Here is a 21689-nt window from a genome sequence, read left to right on the forward strand (position 1 = left end):
ATGAAATATGGAAGAAACAGGTATGACTGCAATGTTTATTTAACACTATTTTGTTTTACAAAAGATATAGCACAAATCCTCTTAATTCCTACTATGCTAGCTTTCTGTTTGCAGATATCGATAGTACTGACCTATTGGGAGCTGCACCCACCTCTCACCGCACTCTCAATTGTGACTACACAAACAAGTTGCCACGTAGCTGTTGATGAATCCAATCGTAATCAGCTGGCAAATTTAACTGCAGCTTATCTGGAGGCTGAGGTGTGGAGAAAAAACCTGACGTGCTAGAAAAAAAACTGACAGCAAATTTGGAATCACCATTCCAATTTTAGTTTTACTCAGCATAAAGATCGAACTCAGAATTTTTTTATCCATCCATCCATTTTCTGATCCGCTTCTCCTCACTAGGGTTGCGGGCGTGCTTGGAGCCTATCCCAGCTGTCATCGGGCACGAGGCGGGGTACACCCTGAACTGGTTGCCAGCCAATCGCAGGGCACATACAAACAAATAACCATTCGCACTCACAGTCATGCCTACGGGCAATTTAGAGTCTCCAATTAATGCATGTTTTTGGGATGTGGGAGGAAACCGGAGTGCCCGGAGAAAACCCACGCAGGCACGGGGAGAACATGCAAACTCCACACAGGCGGGGCCGGGGATTGAACCCGGGTCCTCAGAACTGTGAGGCTGATGCTCTAACCAGTCGGTCACCGTGCCGCCAGAATTTTCTATTTATTATTATTTTTTTTAATTGTTCCCCAGTGTTCTATTATATGCATGGGCATCTGGTCCCACTCTGATAGGTGTCCTCTTTAGCCAGGTGAAGTTTGACAGTGAACCACGCTTGTTGTTATTGAACGAGCGAAATGTCTTTGTTGGTACACTCATGTCTTCACAGAAGCTGATGTAGGATGTAACAGTATTAATCTAAACTGCCAGTTGAAGTTAGTTTAAAAAACACCCCAATCTTTGCATTCTAAAATGTCTTGAAAATCAATCTTTGCTTCATTGGTCCACTTCTTCGCTGTTTTAACCACAGGCTTTGCACATTTAAGTTTGTGCCTGTATGTTGGCATTGAATTAAACTGTGATCAGACGGGCAGCCCAAAGCTGCATGAGGAACAGCACAGTACGAGTCCTTCAGCGTGGTATAGCAATGGTCTAGAATTTTGTTTTCCCTGGTTGGATCGTCACCAACCCCCTCAGATGAAGCTTTAAAGTAACCTTTCATCTTCTGTGTCAAATTAACATTCTATTAGACTGTTTTTGCAACACTTTTAACAGGCCGCACAGAAGCAGTGTTGTCAAAAGAAAACCCGGACATCTTTCCCAAGGGCCACCGGAATTGAGTGAGTGCATGCACAAGCTGATACTCATTACTGCCAGTTGACAAGGGCAATTGAATTTTTGTTCCCCCTGCAAAACAGTCAGTTTTTAAGACAACTCATTTCTGATAAAAACATGCACCGGCAATGGTCGGCTTAGTATTTTTTTTAACTTCCACATGCAGATACAGTGGAACCTCCAAAATCAAACACCCCAAAAGAGGTTCAAGTTGGTGTACAACCAGCATTGTCTGGGATAATGTGCCTTCATAGTTTAACAATCACGAATTCCAGCAAATCTTATGAGACAAACAATGTGAACACCTTCCTGTCCCCTCCAATTTGTGTCAAAGGGTAAGTAATTTTACTTTATTTTTGTTTTTAGTGCTATATACCATCTCTACGTTACACACAATGAGTTAATAAATGTTTGATTACAGTTTGAAACTGGAAATAATTGAATTAGTATTTCCTATGTGGAAAACCTGTTTTTAAATTAAGAACAACTGGGAAGTCAACTAGCTTCCCCAATGTGACTGTGTTCCACTTGGGAGGTACCACAACAATGCAACACTGTGTATTTCAAGTTTCCTTTCTTCCCCCTCGGGTAATCCATTTAAGAGAGTACGTGAGGCAAAGAATACATCCTCGTCCATCGAAAATATTTCAAAAGCAAAGGTTGTCATCCAAATGTGTCAGATGGGGTCCTGTTGTGTTGTGATGCCGCTGAAGTTTTTCCAGGCATTCTCTCAGTAGCATAGCATGAAATGAGCCTGACAACACTCACTTTGATTTAGTGTATCCCATGATTGTGTGTACAGTATATTTTGAAGAGCGGGTGCTTCATACAAAAATAGTTGTATTCAACAAGATGTCTGGGCGGCATGACTGATGGGGTTAACTTTTCTAGCAAGCAGAGAATTGTTGGTTTCACCCTTGATTCCCCTTGGACTTTTTCATGTATCCTTAGAGCTCATACTCTACCCGTGTCTTGTGAATGTCTACTAAAACTAAACTAACTAACTAAAAGTCAGACATTTCTTCAGATTTCACCCTATACCCAGTGGAACAGGATCCCTTCCATGATTCTGGTTAACCTCCGAGTTCAGAACTGTATGCATCCCTTAGGGCAGCTGCTGTTAAACAAATTTTTGTCACAGGCCATATTGTTGGTACGGTTTGCCTCAGAGAGCCGTGATGACATATACAGACCCTTTCCCCAAAATTAGAATATCATGAAAAGGTTTATTTTTTTTCCATAATTCCATTCAAAAAAATGAACTTTCATAGATTCAGGGCCCACAATTTAGACAATTTCACGTATTTATTTGTTTACTTTTACATAATTTGGGCGTCCAGCTCATAAAACCCACAAAATCAGGAATTCAAAACATTTGAATACTGTGAAGGAAATCACCATTTACTTCAGTTTTTGTAGAAAAAAAAAAAAAAAAAGAAATTAGTGTCACATTAAATCAATCAAAATATGGTACTTTCAAAACAATATGTTAATCTTCAGTACTTGGTTGGGAATGCCTTTGCTTTGATCACTGCTTCGATGCGCCGTGGCATTGCCTAAGAGTTATGGAAGCCCAGATTTCCTTGATGCTTGCTGTCAGTTCTTCTTTGTTTTTGGGTCTAGTGCCCCTCATTTTCCTCTTGATAATATCCCATGTATTCTCAATGGGGTTTAGAGCAGGCGAGTTGGCTGGCCAGTCAAGCACTGTGATGGCATGGGCATCAAACCAGGTTTTGGTGCTTCTGGCAGTATGGGCAGGGACCAGGTCCTGCTGGAAGATAAAAACTGCATCTCCATACAGATCCTCAGCAGAAGGAATCATGAAGTCCTCTAAAACATTCTGGTAGACTGTTGCAGTGACCTTGGATTTAAGAAAGCATAGTTTGCCAACACCTGCACTGGACATTGCACCCCAAATCATGAAAGACTTTGGATGTTTCACACTGGAACTCAAGCAGCTTGGGTTTTGTTCTTCACCAGTTTTCCTCCAAACCCTTGGACCTTGATTCCCGAATGAAAGGCACACTTTACTTTCATCAGAAAAAGGACCTTGGACCACTGGCCAACAGTCCAGTCCTTCTTCTCCTTGGCCCAGTTGAGACACTTCCTACATTGGCTCAGGTTCAGAAAGGGCTTGACCTGAGGAACCCGACAGCCCATCTCCCGAATGTGACGGAATGTGGTGGTTTTTGAAGCTGTGACTCCTGGCTCATTCCACTCTTTCTGGATCTCTGCTAGATTCTTGAATCTTCTCTGGTGCATCTTCTGCCACATTTTGTCCTTCCACTATACATTCCATTGATATGTTTGGACACAGCACTCTGTGAAGTTTTGTGGCTTACCCATCCTATGGAAGGTATCAATGATGGTCTTCTGGCCAGTTGTCAAGTCTGCAGTCTTCCCCATATTGAACCCAACTGAGATAATTGAACTAAACTGAAGCAATTTAATGACACCTGGGGAAACCTGTGCAGGTGCTCCGAGTATAGGAGGTGATTAGTGTGCAAAATTTGGGCTGATTTCTTCGCAGTATTAACATTTTTTTGAATTCCTGATTTTGTGGGTTTTATGAGCTGGAAGCCCAAATTATGTAAAAAAAATAAACAAATAAATCCTTGAAATTGTTTAAATTGTGGGCCTTGAATCTATAATCTATGAAAGTTTACCTTTTTGAATGGAATTATGGAAATAAATAAACTTTTCCATGAGATTAAAATTTTTGGTAAAGGGTCTGTAAATGTTTCATTGCCTCATTATATTATGGAATATATTCAACAACTAGATTTTGAAATCAGAATAGTTTTTTCATTGTTCAAGTTACTGTTAAAACGGGTTTTGTAACAAAAAATGCTTGCAATATCACAACATTATAATTCATTACATATGACGATTTGAAAGTTTGGTACAGATTTTAGCAAGAATTATGAAAGTTGACGCGATTTGCTTAAGCGGGCCACATAAAATGATGTGGTGGGCTGGTGTGGCCCCCGGGCCTTGAAGTTGACACCAGTGCCTTAGGAAATAATGCAAAATGAATTAATTTGATCCAGGTTAATATTATCTGCATCATAAAAACAGGAATGATATTTTAAGTAACATTTGGAACTGTCATACACATATAGAGAGACCTAAGAAAGTAAAACTACTTTGTACTTCAAAAACGTATAATGTGAAAGTCCCATGAATTTCTGATCCAGCACCAGGGTGCATTTTATCGTGTCATCCGTGCAGACTGATGCCAGTTAAGAGAAGCCTATTTTACTTTTATTTCCTTTGACTCAAAATGGCCTTTTTGGCCTCTTTGTATAGTTTTCAACTAAAAGTTGCTGAATTTCCGACGTGTACTGTTGAGCTTCCTCATTGTGTTGTGATATGCTCGACTGCTGTTGCATTTTGTACATTTAATCAGTATTTACTGCTCACCATTCTGGGGAGATGGTAATCTATCGACACTAGTTTTCTGTTTGTAATTGTACGGTGTTCTTTGATGTATACACTCTTTTGTTGTGACGTAAATTGTGCTACACCTTGGCAGATCACCCTTGAAAAAGAGACCTCGGTCTCAATGGGTTTTTATTTTCTGGTTAAATAATATTTTGATTGATTGATTCAAAGACATATGACGGACACATAATAGAGAGGCCAAGCAAGCTTGTTGGCAAGCTTCTCTGTGGTAATTTTTATTGTAATCATTAGCCATTAGATGCTTCATTCAATTACTTGATCTTTTCGTTAGCCTCTGTACTCACGACTGCATCTATTGGTATTCACACACAATTTCTGAGACTATGCCTATTTCTACTAAACAACTGGTCCTAATGTCCTACTGTATATCAAAGCAAAGACCCAATTGATTTTGATTGACACTCAAGTTAAAGATGAAACAGGCGCACATCTATCATTCAATCTATGATTTTCTCTGTCCAAACAAGGGGAAAATCGATGCTGTCAAATCTTGGAGGCTTGAAGTAGCTTTTTTTTCTTTGTCTGCATTGCAATCTCTAGCTCTCTGGATTGGTTAGGCTTTTCCATTTTTTTCCTTTTTTTTCCTCTTTTTTTTCCCGTTTTGGCTGAACCAACGACGAAAACACATTGTTTTGTCCCCACTTATTCCCCACAAATTTTTATTTATTTTTTGTCAATGCAATTATCATGCTTGCTGTTTGCGGTTAGGTCCACTGTATAACTAAATTGTAAATTGAAGAATGGAATGTCTGTCATGGAAAGTGACTCACATCCCAAGCACTAATCTTCATGTTGGTCACATTTTACATCACAAGGGTACATACACATTTTATTGTGTTTACATTTTACCAATAATACTTTATTTTACACTTGTATGACAGTTAATGTTATAGTGTTACTCAACACATTGCTCATACTTTCCCTGGAACGGTTTAATTAATTTCCCATTATTTTCCATCACGCTTGAGTGAAGTGAAAAAAAAAAAAGGAGAGCGACAGTTCCTGATGCACTTTCAGCCATTTATTGAACAGCACAAACAGTCAAACACAAAATACAAAATGAAAAACACACGCTGCATGGAAAGGACGCTAACAATGAACTAACTTGGTGGTAAATGGCCAGCCAGAGCTAGGGTCAGAGCTCCTAACGTCACTCACTTTGCCATGCCCTTTAAAGGCAATCAACAACCCATGCATACTAAAGTGTTTGTGTGGTACTTTATAAAACCAGACTATTTCTTTACATTCTCTTTTATTATGTTTTATAGTGTTTTTATGTACACAATGCAGTGCTGTTTTTCTTCATTAAAAACATGCAAGGGGCAAGAATTAATAAATGCATTTCAATTCATTTCATTTGGGGAAAACTGATTTAATATACGAGTAAATTGTGTTATGAGCTTGGTCATGGAATGAATGAAACTAGTAAGTCAAAGTACCACTGTATTTTATATTTCTATGGAAACCTTTTTGGTGCCAAAACTTTTGGGGGTGGGGGTACCTTATTAAAAAGTGAGCCTATTAGGCTTGTCTTCTACACAGTTCATGTAGTCTTCTAACACATTGATTCCCAACCACTGTGCTTTGCCAATATCAGTCAGTTTTCTGTGAGAGATAATCTGGTGTGCCCTGGGAAATGATAAACAATTTCACTTCATGAAATGAGTAGGCCTGTGTATGTACAGATAAAGTATCTTTGTCCACCCATTTGCCAGTGACGCATATGTGACAGGCATAACAATTAAATTCTCCTTCATTAGATGGTAGAATGGACATAATCGAACTGCGTAACCACTTTTGGGGAGATTTAAAGCTGTGAGAGTTTTCTCATGTAAAATATGTGCCTTGGCTCAAAGTTTTGGAAACCCTGCTCTAACAGCATCGAAATAATCATTACATGCTACTGATCCCCCAGCTGGCAGGTCGAGGTACGACACCCTCTTGGTAACGCCAGAAGTTTTTAGACATTGTCGTCTTTTGTTTTCTTTCAACATTTTACACATAAACACAAGTGGATGTTTTTCCTCTATTTTCGTCCAGAGGAGTAGAGATTTTTGGGGGTTTGTTTTGACGCCAGCGTCCACGCAGTGTCTTTTCGTGCCATAGATTGGCCGGATGGATCCACGAAATACCACATCCTCCTCCTCCTCCTCCTCCTCTCACATCCTAGTTAGAGAGTTCAGTCTTTAGGGGGGTGGCGTCCGTGCATCACTCCTCTCCAGCCGCGTTAAGAGCCTCGGTCGCCGGCGTCTCGTCCTCCGCTCGCTCGCGCTCTGGATGTGGACGAACTGGAGCCGAAGCAAGTTGTCGTCGTACTGAGGGCGGGACGTACGTTTAAAAACGAGAGAGAGAGGGAGAGAGAGCGAGAGGAGGAGGGAGGGGGATAAAAAGAGTCTCTTTCTGTGTGCGGTGTGGTTGCTGTGCTGTCATTGCAGCCCAGCCTGCAGAGCAGCTCGGAGCGGAGTGAAAGGCGGTCGGCGAACAGCGTCTCCATCCCGGGATTTATTGGCAGCAAGACGACGGACACACAGAAGAAAAGAGGGTGGGGGGAAGAAAAAAAATCGCATCTCGGAGCCGCTTTGGACAATGTTTCTGTTGCAGTACACAGGTACATGTTGACAACTTTTGAGTGGTGTTTGTTGCACAGCGTATGTCCTGGGTGACTTATGCGGGCTATAGTAGCCACTCTGACTGCACCACTTCTGAGCACGTTTGATCGCCCTGATCGGTCATCGCCGTGTGGTTCCTCTAACAGCCTGTCTTTATTTATTAATGTTTTTTTTATTATTATTTTTTTTTACTTTTCTATCGGCCGTGTACCGGATGCGTAATGTTATGATGATTTATTTTATTGTATTTATTTCATTTTTGCGCACTACAGTATTTTCTTGACATTGCAGTCTTGCTTTTGGATTAAGTATTAGATCCATGGTATGGGTTGTTTTATACCCCCAGTACGTCTTGTCTGGTGGCATTGTGGTGCTCAAATTCCTGACTCATTTATTTCCTGTGCATGAATCGCCCTGGTTTTTGTTGTTGTGGCCTCACAGGATCTCATTAGCAGCGTTACTGTTTTGAACTGCTCCCATTAACCTGCTCAACTGTGTTCGGTTTCCTGTGTTTATACTTTACTAGACGCCCACAGCGTTTTTTGGCCAATGAGCGTTTAGGGGAAAACTGCTTCCATTTCTATCTTTGCTTCGCTACCTCTTGAATGAACAGTTTCAGTTGCATTTATACCTTTTGAAGTTAATCTACCACTGAAATCCCACAGCGTTGTGTTCAACAGCATTGTTGGGCAATAAACAATTAGGGAAAACATGCTTGCACTTCTATGTGCTTCACTACCTCATCAATTAACATATTGGCAGTGCTGATACCTTTTGGAGTTCATCTCCCTTAGACATCCCACAGTATTGTTGGGCTTTGAGGATGTAAGGTCTGGTGGATTTTCCTTTTACTGTCCCTCTGTAGACATTTTCCACTCATTACTTGGCCTATTGTAGGACAAAGCTCACATTTAGCTTAATCGCTCATACTCATAGAAATGGCTTGAAAAGTGCTTCCCGTGTTCATACTTTTTGACTTAATGTACCTGAGACATCCCACAGAGTTGTTGACCTTAAGCGTTTAGGAAAAGTGCTTCCCTTCTATCTATGGCATTGTGACCAAACTGATCCATTCGTTACCTTTTGAATAAACATTTCAGCTATGTTTAGACTTTTTGGAGTTCATGTACCTCAGACGTCCCATAGAATTATTGGCTAAAAGAGGGTAAAGTCTCGAGCAGTGTAAAGATTTGTTTGGCTGTCCCTCAGTAGGAATGTTTTGACTTTTTTGGCAACATGCCTCTCTTTTCAATGTCATCAAAAGTCACACTGGTTTAGAGCTGATACTTTCCAAAATTGCTTGAAAAGTGGTTCCTGTGTTTATGCTTTTGGATTTAATGTTCCTCAAACATGCTAAAATGTTGTTAGCCTATAAGTGTTTAGGTTATCTGTGGTGTAGTGATAAAAATGATTCGATCGATACTTGAATGAACATCCCATCCGTGTTTGTACTGATCTACCGCAGTTGTCCCACAGCATTTTTGACCTAATTTATTGCTTGGTCTGCTCGAGGACTTGGATTATTATCAATGTGAGTCTTTCATTTTAGTGTAATCAAAGCTCACATTTTGGTTTATTGCTGTTATTCGCAGTAGCAGTGGCTTGTAAAAGTGGTTATTGTGTTTATAATGTTGGCGTTACTCTACCACAAACATTCCCAGTGTTGGTGACCTATAAGGGTGTAAGGCTCAGGGTTGTGTCACTGTCCTTAAGGAGAACTACATCTTAAATTTAACTCACTTGGTTTACTGTTTTGTTCCTCTTTTCAATGGAATCAAAGCAAAAAAATTACTTTATTGCTGTTACTTGCAGAAATTGCTTGAAAAGTGCTTTCCTGAAATCCAATGTGTGTGATAAAACACATCCATTTGCTGAAGCAACCTTACGTCCCACAGTGTTGGCCTGTAAGGATGTGAAGTTTGGTGCGTTATTCTACTATCCTTCAATAGATGCAGGGTCTGACATTAAAGGTTAGCGGACAAATATGTTATGGGGTCAGTTAAAATTCATATTTGCATTGTTTATATGTTATGTAATACATGCACGTCATTTCCAGCAAGTTGTCAACTGTAGTTTAGCTAAATACCAAGTTTTTATTACACGTATTGCGCACTCCCCGAACATACCCGAAGCTCGAGACACTGGGGTGTAGTGACTCTATCCACCACAAAGGTTACTGGAGGTGACATTTCAATTGCCAAACACAGCGCCCTTCACTCTATAAGCAATGGCGAGAAATGTGTTGGAATATGAGGAGGAGGAGGATTTCGACATACAGGAGCACCCAACTGAACTTGGCATCGACAAACCGGACATGTTTGAGCCGATCAGGAGGTCGGAACCTGACAGTGATGACGACTAGCAACCAAGTAGCAGCTGTACAACAGAAAAAAAAGAGTCCATAATTTACTTGCTCCAGCATCCTCACTTGTCGATTGAAACATAATCATAAATAAAATATAACAGGCATGCTAATGGTGTCTGACAGTTGAAGGGAAAAAAAACACGTCTTTTTCTACAGTCATGGCTTGAAATAATGGCACCCCAGGGGTGCCAATATTTTAAGCACGACTACACGTATTAGCTATTCATATGTTTCAGGGACACGGTACAAGCTTTTACATAGTAAGCAGTATTTCTATATATTGTGTGCCCCTCGCTCGAGTAGCTTTATAACACTGCGCACAGAAAGCCTTTGCCGTGTCTGTTTGCTTGTCATATAGGCAAAAGTTCAGACGACCGTACTGAAAAGTACTGCGTGGGTCTTTTTTCCCCCCTACTGTCCAGTGCATAATAACCATAATAGAGTCGTAGGTATATACAAGACAATCCTCACCTCTTGTCTGCGCCACTTGGCCGCTGCACTGTGGCGGCTACAAGATGTAGTTCTCTTGCTGGTGGTTGAGGTCCCAATGGCCGTAGGAAAAATAGTTTGCACCGCAGCTGGTTTCACCCTCTGCCAAACTACACCTGTGTATCCAATGCTTTCTGCTAAGTCTTTCTCAAAACACGCCGGTTCAAAGTGATCAGCACAGAGTTTGGAATGCTTGCTAGGCACCCATAGCTGACCACGTTTCTTCTCCTGTCGATTGACTTTCCCTATCCACTTGTCGCATATTCCTTTTTCACTTGGAAAGTGGGCAATGACAGTGAGACCTGGAAGGGCGTGATTGGGAGGAACGCCCCCCCCCCCCCCCCCCCCCCCCCGATCAGAACCCGAGCGGTGTTCTGTTATTGGACTTCTGTGCTCATCACGGATTGTCCATAACGAACACCATGCTCAAGCATAAGGGTGTCCACATGTGCACTTGGCACCAGGACACCCTAGGTTGCAGTTCGATGATCGACTTTGTGGTCGTGTCATCGGACTTGCGGCCGCATGTCTTGGACACTTGGGTGAAGAGACGGGTGGAGCTGTGAACTGATCACCACCTGGTGATGAGTTGGCTCCGATGGTGGGGGAAGATGCCGGTCCGACGTGGCAGGCCCAAACGTATTGTGAGGTTCTGCTGGGAACGTCTGGCAGAATCCCCTGTCAGAAGGAGTTTCAACTCCCACTGCCGACAGAACTTTGCTCATGTTCCGGGGGAGGCGGGGGACATCGAGTCCGAGTGGACCATGTTCCGCGCCTCCATTGCTGAGGCGGCCTAACGGAGCTGTGGCCGTAAGGTGGTCGGTGCCTGTCGTGGCGGCAATCCCCGAACCCGTTGGTGTCCGATGCCGTCAAGCTGAAGAAGGAGTCCTATCGGGCTTTTTTGGCCGGTGGGACTCCGGAGGCAGCTGATGGGTACCGGCTGGCCAAGCGGAATGCAGCTTTGGTGGTCGCTGAAGCAAAAACTCTGGTATGGGAGGAGTTCGGTGAGGCCATGGAGAAAGACCTCCGGACGGCTTCGAGCAAATTCTGGTCCACCATCCGGCGTCTCAGGAGAGGAAAGCAGTGCACCACCAACGTTGTGTATAGTGGGGATGGGGCGCTGCTGACCTCGACTCGGGACGTTGTTAGTCGGTCGGGAGAATACTTCGAAGACCTCCTCAATTCCACCGACACGCCTTCCCATGAGGAAGCAGAGTGTGGGTTCCCTGAGGCGGGCTCTCCTATCTCTGGGTTTGAGGTCACCGAGGTAGTTAAAAAGCTCCTCGGTGGCAGGGCCCCAGGGGTGGATTAGATTCGCCCAGAGTTCCTAAAGGGTCTGGATGTTGTGGGGCTGTCCTGGTTGACACGCCTCTGCATCATCGCGTGGACATCGGGGACAGTGCCTCTGGATTGGCAGACTGTGGTGGTGGTGCTCCTTTTTAAGAAGGGGGACCGGAGGGTGTGTTCCAACTACAGGGGGATCAAACTCCTCAGCCTCCCTGGTAAGGTCTATTCAGGGGTGCTTGAGAGGAGGGTCCGTTGGGAAGTCGAATCTCAGATTCAGGAGGAGCAGTGTGGTTTTCGTCCTGGCCGTGGAACAGTGGACCAGCTCTTCACCCTCGGCAGGGTCCTCGAGGGTGCATGGGAGTTCGCCCAACCAGTCTACATGTGTTTTGTGGACTTGGAGAAGGTGTTCGACCGTGTCCCTCGGGGAGTACTGTGGGGGGTGCTTCGGGAGTATGGGGTACCGAACCCCCTGATACGGGCTGTTCGGTCCCTGTACGACCGGAGTCAGACTTTGGTCCGCATATCCGGCAGTAAGTCGGACTCGATCCGGTTTGGTGGCCTCTATATTGCATCTCTGCTTTTTGCAGATGATGTGGTTCTGTTGGCTTCATCAAGCCGTGACCTCCAACTCTCACTGGAGAAGTTCGCAGCCGAGTGTGAAGTGGCTGGGATGCGGCTGGGATGAGAATCAGCACCTCCAAATCTGAGACCATGGTCCTCAGTCGGAAAAGGGTGGCGTGCCCTCTCCAGGTCGGGGATGAGATCCTGCCCCAAGTGGAGGAGTTCAATTATCTTGGGGTCTTGTTCATGAGTGAGGGAAGAATGGAACGGGAGATCGACAGGCGGATCGGTGCAGCGTCTGCAGTGATGCGGACTTTGTATCGGTCCGTTGTGGTAAAGAAGGAGCGAAGCCAAACGGCAAAGCTCTCAATTTACCGGTCGATCTATGTTCCTACCCTCACCTATGGTCACGAGCTGTGGGTCGTGACCGAAAGAACAAGATCCCGGATACAAGCGGCCGAAATGAATTCCCTCTGCAGGGTGTCCGGTCTCTCCCTCAGAGATAGGGTGAGAAGCTCGGTCATCTGGGAGGATCTCAGAGTAGAGTCGCTGCTCCTCCACATCGAGAGGAGCCAGATGAGGTGGCTGGGGCATCTGATTCTGATGCCTCCCGGACGCCTCCCTGGTGAGGTGTTCGGGCACATCCCACCGGGAGGAGACCCCGGGGACGACCCAGTACACACTAGAGAGACTACGTCCTTTGGCTGGGCTGGGAACGCCTCGGGATCCCCCCCGGAAGAGCTGGATGAAGTGGCTGGGGAGAGGGAAGTCTGGGGGTCCCTGCTAAAGCTACTGCCCCGCGACCTGACCCGAATAAGTGGTAGAAAATGGATGGATGGGCCCCATTTGCCCACAATGTGCCAAATTGTGACGGTCCTGTAAGAACCCGTACTGGCCCGGTATATTCATGATATAATGCGTTCAGTTTTCGTGATTATTTTGTATTTAGCATCTTTATACTGTATTATTTAAGAAATTGGTACAACAATTGCAGGGCTCAAGACTGCGACCAAATTGGTCGCTCATGCAACCTTTTTTCAGGTTGTGCGGTTAACAATTTCATCTTGGCGCATTTGCACGAGTGCATGTTTTGATGCTTAAAAGTCTCCTTATTTTACGCCGCAATCGTCTCCTCCTGTTTGAGAGAAAGAGAAGAGAGAGCGCTGTGACACCGTCTCAATCATTATGAATTCAACTGCAAAGATTGTCTGCTTAATTTGTCTCCCCTTTTTATTACACTCATAACAAATACAGCGTCAAGTGCAAAGGTTTTAATAACTTGGTTATGAACCTAGCAAAGTTATCTGTCTGTCTGTCTGTATGTCTAAACCCTGTTTATAGCATTGACATATGACAATACTGTATGTGCAAAAGTAAACAGCCCAGACTCCTTTTAAAGAGGATTGTAAAGGAAAACAAACTACTATTAAAATAAAGTACAATAATTGCAGTAGGGGCGGTACGGTGGACGACTGGTTAGCACATCTGCCTAACAAAACCGTCGTGTACAGTATATTCGAATCCAAAAGCTGGCTTATTTTTAGCCTTGTCGTGTGTCTTTTGGCGTAGTATTGTAAATATCTGACCACCAGTTATTTAAAAAAGATGTCGGCAGTGTGGGACAGACAACACGTAATGCCCGAATCAGACCACAAGACAAATTTGGTCTTTCACGATTGAATTATGTCAGACTACTGCAATAAAATCTTGTATTCTGATACCACTGCATCCCGTTTTTTACGATCACTGGGCTTCATCTTGTCAACTCAAACGCAGCCGGATACAGTCGTTAGCATGGCGACGACAACAATAATGGATCGTGCCGTGTGTTTATAAGAACAAAATGGGGGAAAACGTGTGTTGGTGGTCACCGGTGCTCGGGAGAGGACGTTCGTTTCAGGCTTGCTTGAGGTATGTTCACGTACCTTTAATACGATACCGCTCGCAAGCAGGCAACAAAACATTATGTAGCCTAGCAAGCTAGTGCTAGCACTAACGGTTTTAAGCGAACATGCAGGCGTTCTGTTGAATCATGCTCTAAAGTTTTGGTGTGTGTGAAGTAATTTAATTACAATAAAGTAATTCCATGTTCCATGTTTTCTCCATGTGAGGATAATGGCTCTCCCTATGGTTCGCTGGAATCCTAAAGCTTTAGAAATACTTTTTCACGGCACTGTATTTGTATGTATACTGTACGTACTTTATTTGTACGGCTTGGCAGCGGTGTGGCGCCTGTCTTGCTTCAAAAGCAAAACTTTAAGCCTAGCTTTAAACCCAGAAACATTACGTTTGTGTGTGAAAGCTCAAGTGGATTTTTGATGGACTGTGAGATCTGTGACGTTGCAATGCCGTGCAAAACAAGTGGCAGGCTGTCCGCCATTCATAAAAACTAGTGGAACCTCGCACAATGTGTGACAGTTCAGTCAGGTTTGGCTGTGTTGCTCAGTGGGCGGCAGGCTCAAGGGAACAAAATACATAATGTAAGACAGCCTGTTTTGTGGAAACAGGAAGAGATTGAATTTAATTTAAAATGACATAATACAAAATATGTATGAAACATGTTTTTAGTATTGAATAAAAAAATCTGAGGCTCAAATAAACAGTTATTTTTCCAATAATGTACAAATATATTTATGTAATACATGCAAATATATATCAGTCCCTCCATCCATTTTCATGACTGCTTATCCTCACCAGGGTTGCGGGTGTGCTGGCGTCTATCTCAGCTGACTCTGGGCATGAGACCCGCCTCATACACCCTGAAACGGTCGCCAGCCAATTGCAGGGCACATATAGGCAAACAGTCACTCACATTCACACCTATGGACAATTTAGAGTCTTCAATTAACCTACCATGTATGTTTTTGGAATGTGGGCGGAAACCGGAGTACCCGGAGAAAACCCACACAGGCATGGGGAAAACATGCACACGGCACATAGACGAGGCCTGATTCGAACCCATGTCCTCAGAACTGTGAGGCAGATGTGCTCACAAGTCGTCCACTGTGCCACCCGCAAATATATATGATATATATAAACATATCAATTTCTTTCTTACGTTAAGTGTCAATAGTTTGTATTCTATTTAGGAAAGACTACACTGCACTAGTTAACCTCTTCAGGGTCACGGAAACCTGTAGCCTATCTCTTTGGACGAAAAACCGATTTTACCCTATACTGGTAGCCAGCCAATCACAGGCAGTCTGAAAACTATAAAAACACAGGCAGTCTGAAAACTATAAAAACACCAATGGCATTTGATATTCCTTTAGCACCATCTAAAGGGCACAAGAGAGGCTGTTTAAATGCCGTACCTAATAATCTGAAAAATAAATGCGTGCTGTTACACCCGTAATGGACATTACTTGACATGATGTTAAAAATTCTCAATAAATCATGAATTTGATTTGACAGTCTTAACCGACTGTCATTAAACCATCACTTTGGCTATTTCATGTTGAAACCAGTATAATTTGTTTGTAATATACCTCTATTGTAAATCATCTTTTTTTTTTAACTTTTTTTTTTTACCCAGGTTTCTGATATTAAAGGCGATTTGGTTATTGTCTTCTTGTGTTAAGGTTTTGCTAGTCTTTCAAATAAACTGAATAAGGGTGTTTTGAAGGACAGTCCAGATGTCAAATAGAAATACTGTACTTGTTTTAAATGTTGTTTGTAGCTAATCGCTTTTTCCAGTATGTCTAGGATAACACAGAGAATGCCATTATGTTCAAAATGAAGACGGGATACAAGATTTCCATTGGACAGCAACAATATGACCAGAAAATAATCAAATTGGTTGATTTTTTGATTAAAGCAGTTTAGTTAAGATGGATCCATGGTCAGCAGTTCAGTGTTGACTCATGCAGGATCTGCAGTTTGTCTCAGTGCCTCGGTAGCATAAATAAGACGTTTGATGTGGATGGAATTTGCCAAGTTGCTGGAAACATCATGACTCAGAATTAATCAAAGGTCTAGATTCATGACTTAGTGCACCTAAATTAGGCTTTGTATGCGCTGAAATTGCTCCACTGCTGCACAGAACCCCATTTTGTCTTCAGTCCCTTATGTTATAACAATCTATGTGGGTGGCAAGTGAGCTATGAACTCAATTTCCCTTCACACGCTAGCAGTCAAAGACTATTGAGGTAATAATTTGATAGTTTTCTTTTTGCCTCACTACTCTTGAATCTCCTTAACATACTAATGCAAAGTAATGATGGCTGTTTATTCCTGTGCCTATTGCTCACTTGTATATGCCCCACAGCAAGTCTGCTGTACAATTGTTTAGCTAATAAATAACGAGTCATGCTGAAGTCTCGCAAAAATCAAATGGTTGACAAAGAAGTGTAATACCCGGAGTTGTAAGATCCGTCTGAGGATCAGTGGGCTCGGTTGTGGCAGAATTAGTATCTGGAAGCCAAGTCGGTAAGAGAGCTTGGCAGCCTGATGACAAGAACTGCGGAGGGTATCGGTGATACAGCTCAAGCTCTTCATGCCTTAATCGTTTCTCTGATAAGCAACCACGCAGGGAACCTTGAAATTGGAGCTAAGGACACTGCAAGTTGTGGAGCTCCTGAAGCCGTCAGCCTGATTCCGTAAAGCAGTTAAGGTGGGATGGCAGGTGCTTTCCTTGTTTGCCGAGTTAAACCCTTTTGACAGTCCCTTTAAGTGCCGCACAGTCAGTGTTCTGAAGACGCTATATTATACCGTTCAATGGGTTTCCTTAATTTTTACACCAACTTCCCCAAAAACACAGGTGTGAAACTCAAAGCCCGAGGACTAGATCCAAGCCTCCATGCCATTTTTGGGGGCCCGCAAAATCTTGCCAGAATGTTTCAAAAATAAGAAAAACAGTAATAATCAAATGCAGGGGAAATTATGTAATATGATGGGGCAATCTTTCGGGTTTCTACACAGAAAACGTTAGGTAAGGGACAAGAAGTACAACTCCCTCACACTCCAAAAAAAAATGAAACCGTGCAGCTCAGCTTCTGGTTAGCAGACATTATGGCTAGCATCATACTACAGTGGCTCCAACTACCGGAGACAAATTCCATGTGTGTCTTGTAAAATACTTGGCCAATAAAGCTGATTCTTAGTCTGATGCAATGTGAAGCAGAATTTATAGAGCTTCACTTGGGCAATTAAGATTGAGTTAAAGCAATAATAAATGTCAGTATTAGGGTTTTGGTAGAGAAATGTAGACTGTTAAACTGTCACTGTTGTGTTTGTCCTCAATTTCCTAAAAAGAACACTATTAATGTTGCACTTTCCTAAAAAGAAAACATTTAAGCTGTTGATTTTTAATTAAAATGAATTAATTAATCTGTTCCTGTCTTGATCTCTTATTGAAGATAAGAGATTGTTTTACGTTTTGTTCCCTTACTGCACGGACTATAAACTGAGCCATGAACATAAAAACCAAGATACACACCGAGCCAGGATATTTGTTGTACTGTTACTCTCCTATCGATTACATATTTATGTGGTTTCACATTTATAACCGGCCCTCTGAGGGCAGCCATAACTACAATATGGCCCGCGATGAAAGCACCCCACCCATTAAATTTACAATTTAGACTGCAACATTCGATTAATGAGCCTCAAACAAACATCATACTCCTATTTTCCACTGGTGATTTTCCATGTTAAATATCCATCCATCCATCCATCCATCCATTGTCTGAGCCACTTCTCCTCACTAGGGTCGCGGGCGTGCTGGAGCCTAACCCAGCTATCATCGGGCAGGAGGCGGGGTACACCCTGAATTGGTTGCCAGCCAATTGCAGGCCACATACATACAAACAAACAACCATTCGGTCTTACAGTCACACCTACGGGCAATTTAGAGTTGTCAATTAACAGACGCTCTAACCAGTCGGCCACCGTGCCGCCCATGTTAAATATACTGTCACTTAAAAAAGAAGCTGTGGTTCGTTTATTCCTCTAGAAATATTTGCCCAAACAAACTCGCCATTTGGACCAAAGCGCCAAAGGGAAGCATGATTGATTGGACTCTCCACAGAGGGAACCATGTAAAGCCACTTAAAACTCTTGTGATTATTTGCTCTGATTATATAGACTTATTTTTGTTTTCAGTTTAGCATTCGGTGTGAACCAAATGAACCAGTAGATCTGTCTACTAATTTGAACCAGGTGAACAGTGAAACACAGGGAGTAGTGTTTCAGGTGATGATTGCGGGACAAATGCAGTGGTGCTTCCAAGGTTAAATGCCTTAAAAATTGTGAAATTAATTTGAGTCGGTTCAGTTTGATTCCCCACGAAAGCTGGTATTGACCAACTTTTGGTGAACAAAGGACTTTGATTTGGATCTTGTGTGACTAGTGTTGTGCATTTCAGTCCATCTTTGTCATGTTTGCCAAGAAGAAGCACTAAGTGAAGACAGCCAAGTTCTTGCGCTAGCCATTGGTTAGCTAGCCACTGACTGACTTGTTGCCATATGCCTTTCACTTCTGCTCAAACGGTAGAGTGTAATTTAAAACATAACAGACACGATTAAACAAGATTTTATGATGGTGACAGTCGTCTCTGCAACAAATTAGTCCAAATATAATTTCATCTGGATGAGAAATATGATCAAATTGGATTGTTAGGGCTCTCACCCAGTATTGAAAGGCTTTTTATGAACAAGTGACTTTGATTTGGAACTTATTTGACTGGTGTCCTGCATTTTAGCCCATGTGTTTGTTAGGTTTGACCATAGGGAGCATTGGGCAAAGATGTAGACTGCTATGTTAGATTCGTGTGCGAGCCGCCGACGGGCTAGATGCCATCTGCTTATCGCTTGTGCTCAAAAGGTAGAGTGGAACTTAACACATTACATGCAATGTTAATAAAGGTTTTACAATAGCAACACCAAATGTAATTAATTTTCTGAACAAACTAGATTTACAGGGGTTTTGCTTGGGCTGCTTGACAAAATGGAGCACGGTGTGAACTTTGTGTAGATGTAGACTACTGTGTTATCTTCTCGCTCAAACTAATAAGTTCTACTGGACGGATTGTGGTCGATCCTCAAGGTACCACTTTGACGTAATGGTGTTCTTGCTGAGAAAATCTAGTTAAAGGGAGTGTTGTATGGGTAGTTTGTTGTTAATGAGGCTTGGATTAAGAGTACTGTTTTTTGGTAGCCACATTTAATGCAAACCATAGTGATCCAATCCACAGATATTGTTTGTACAAGTACAATTATTCACATTTAGCTGGAAATGAACACTTTGTAGCCTGTAAATCAAAACGTCCCTTGCATAGTAATACAAAATGCATTTGTTTGCATTTTTGCTGTATTGTATTGAACCTATTCGTTGTCTGCAAACAGCTATGTGATCAGTGTGCAAGTGATAGAAAACAGACGATGTCATTCCTCACGTTTGACAACACTAATAAATCTTGCAGCCGCTCACCTGTGGGTGGCGATCAACTTTTACGGGCTGTAAACTGCCAAGACCCTTCGAAACATGAATGAATGTGTCAGGTATGTAAGGGAAGGTGGGATGTACAGTACATTGTTTTTTTTTTAATGGAACACAAGCTTCCACTTGTGTGTCTTTCAGAAATCCTCCTATTTGGAGAACTGGGAAGCTTTGCGTGTCAATCATATTTCACCCAAAACAAACCTAATTGAAAAACATGGCAGCATTCTGCCTAACCAGCAGGCTAGTGTCTTAATAATGAGTCTCTTTGTGCTTTGTGGTAGTGTTTTACCTGTTATAATATAATGTGCAGGCACACACTTGTAGCTGCATGTGTCCCACTTAGGTCCTAAAATTTTTGTGCTGAGTGCTATTCCCAAGACATGTTTTGTGCTGTCGAAGACTCCCAATTTTAACAAAAGCAGTTGGACAAGAAATCGTATGGTGGATCCACTGATGTACATTGGAGAAGTTACTGGTACATGCCATACATGCCACAAATAATTCTTTAATGCTTTAACTTCACATACAGGAATATGTGATTGCCCCTCTTGCCACTTTTTGATGATAACCACTCCTTTCCACAATAGAAATACATAGAACAACTATGTAATCCAGTAAATGTCCACACCATGCTTGGTCGCTCCTAGCTTGTTGATGCTACAGTAACCATCAATTTGCACAATAGAAATAAACAGAATGACAAGAAATAATCCAGAGTTAAAAAAACAAAAAAAAGTCTACCACATGCATGACTTGTTCTACTATAATCCATGCAGTCACTTCTCACGTCAGTTATTGACGATGACAACCATCATGAACAATAGAAATCAATTTAACATCAATAATTTGTTTTGTCAACTGGTGGCTTGTGTGCATTAATGTGCTTGGCAGAGTTTATTCTGTAATTGATTTGATCGCACCTCTCGCCAGTTATTGATGATAAACACCAACTTTCACAATAGAAATAAACAAAATGACGGGGGGAAAAAAATCCACTGATCATGTGGCCTGTCCTAAAAGTAATGCAATTGCTCCTCTAGCAAGTTATTGATGATGACCCCCAACTTGTACAATAGAAAAGAAACAGAACAACTAGAAGTGAGCCACTCAACGGCATGCTCGTTTGTGTCCTTTGCTTGTCCTATAATTAATGCAGTCGTTCCTCTCGCCAGATATATGATAACCACCAGTTTACACAATAGAAATGAACAGATTGGTAAATAATCCATAATCAAATGAAGTCCACAACATGTTTGGCTTGGCACATCCTGTGCTTGGCTTGGACTATAATTAATGATAACCACCAACTTCCACAATAGAATAAACGAGAAATTGTCCAGAGTAATACAAAAAAAACGTTTGCAACATGGTCGATGATGAAATTGCGTGCGTCTTGCACGATGATGGCGACTTGACTTTTGATGCAAATTTTTCCTGAATGTTAAAGTTAATCCCTAAATTATTTATTTATTTATTTTTATTTTTTTTAGGTTCCACAGTATCTTCCTCATGGAAATCCTTCTCTAAAACGTAACTGATTCATTCTGGACATCTTGTGGAACATGTTTCCGATACCTTGGGAAATCCTTGTCATAATATACAACTCTGAAGGACTTGATCCTCCTGGCTTGGAATCCAAATTGTTCCCCCAAAGATTAATATACTCAAGTTTTCTTCCATGGAGAGAATTGCGAAAGCAGACACTGTGGTGTAGCGGGCTGGACCGGTGAACACAGGGAGTCCAGAGATTTTGCTTGTTTGGAGAGCAGCCATCACTCTGCTATAATTGCGACAGAGGGCACAGATTTACATAGCTCTTACTTTGGGGTGAAGAAATTGCTTGGGCAGAATATGAGACACGAAAACAAATTGGTATGGGACTGAATGGCCACAGCTGTAACAAGGAATGCATTATTAACAGATGGGGTGGTTGTGTATGCTGTCTGTTTTTTAGTGCATTTTCAGACTAAAACAGGGGTGGAGAACCTTTTTACCTATCAGGAACGGTTTTATCTTGTAAAAAATACCCCAAGGGCCATAAACACAGGGCGTCTGCAGACCTTTAAACAGTCTTAAATTATGTTTTCCAAAATTACATCCTTCTTTGTCCTTACAATTGTCACTTAAA

General features: G+C 42.3%; 1 protein-coding gene across 3 annotated transcripts in view; it reads left to right on the forward strand.

Annotated features, from left to right (window-relative positions):
- The window catches only part of enox2 (ecto-NOX disulfide-thiol exchanger 2), a 261786-nt gene that overhangs the window by 54892 nt on the left and 185205 nt on the right, over positions 1–21689 (forward strand). Inside the window, exons 1-2 of one of the 3 annotated variants that reach the window (XM_061685289.1) lie at positions 7001–7138; positions 7246–7418. The exons of the other annotated variants lie outside the window; for them this stretch is intronic. Coding sequence (XP_061541273.1) covers positions 7397–7418 — 22 coding nt within the window. The 5' untranslated portion in view covers positions 7001–7138; positions 7246–7396. Of the gene's footprint in view, positions 1–7000; positions 7139–7245; positions 7419–21689 lie in introns of those variants that run through there. 3 annotated transcript variants of the gene reach the window in all.

Source organism: Phycodurus eques, chromosome 9, assembly GCF_024500275.1.
Source record: "Phycodurus eques isolate BA_2022a chromosome 9, UOR_Pequ_1.1, whole genome shotgun sequence".
Taxonomy (NCBI): Eukaryota; Metazoa; Chordata; class Actinopteri; order Syngnathiformes; family Syngnathidae; genus Phycodurus; species Phycodurus eques.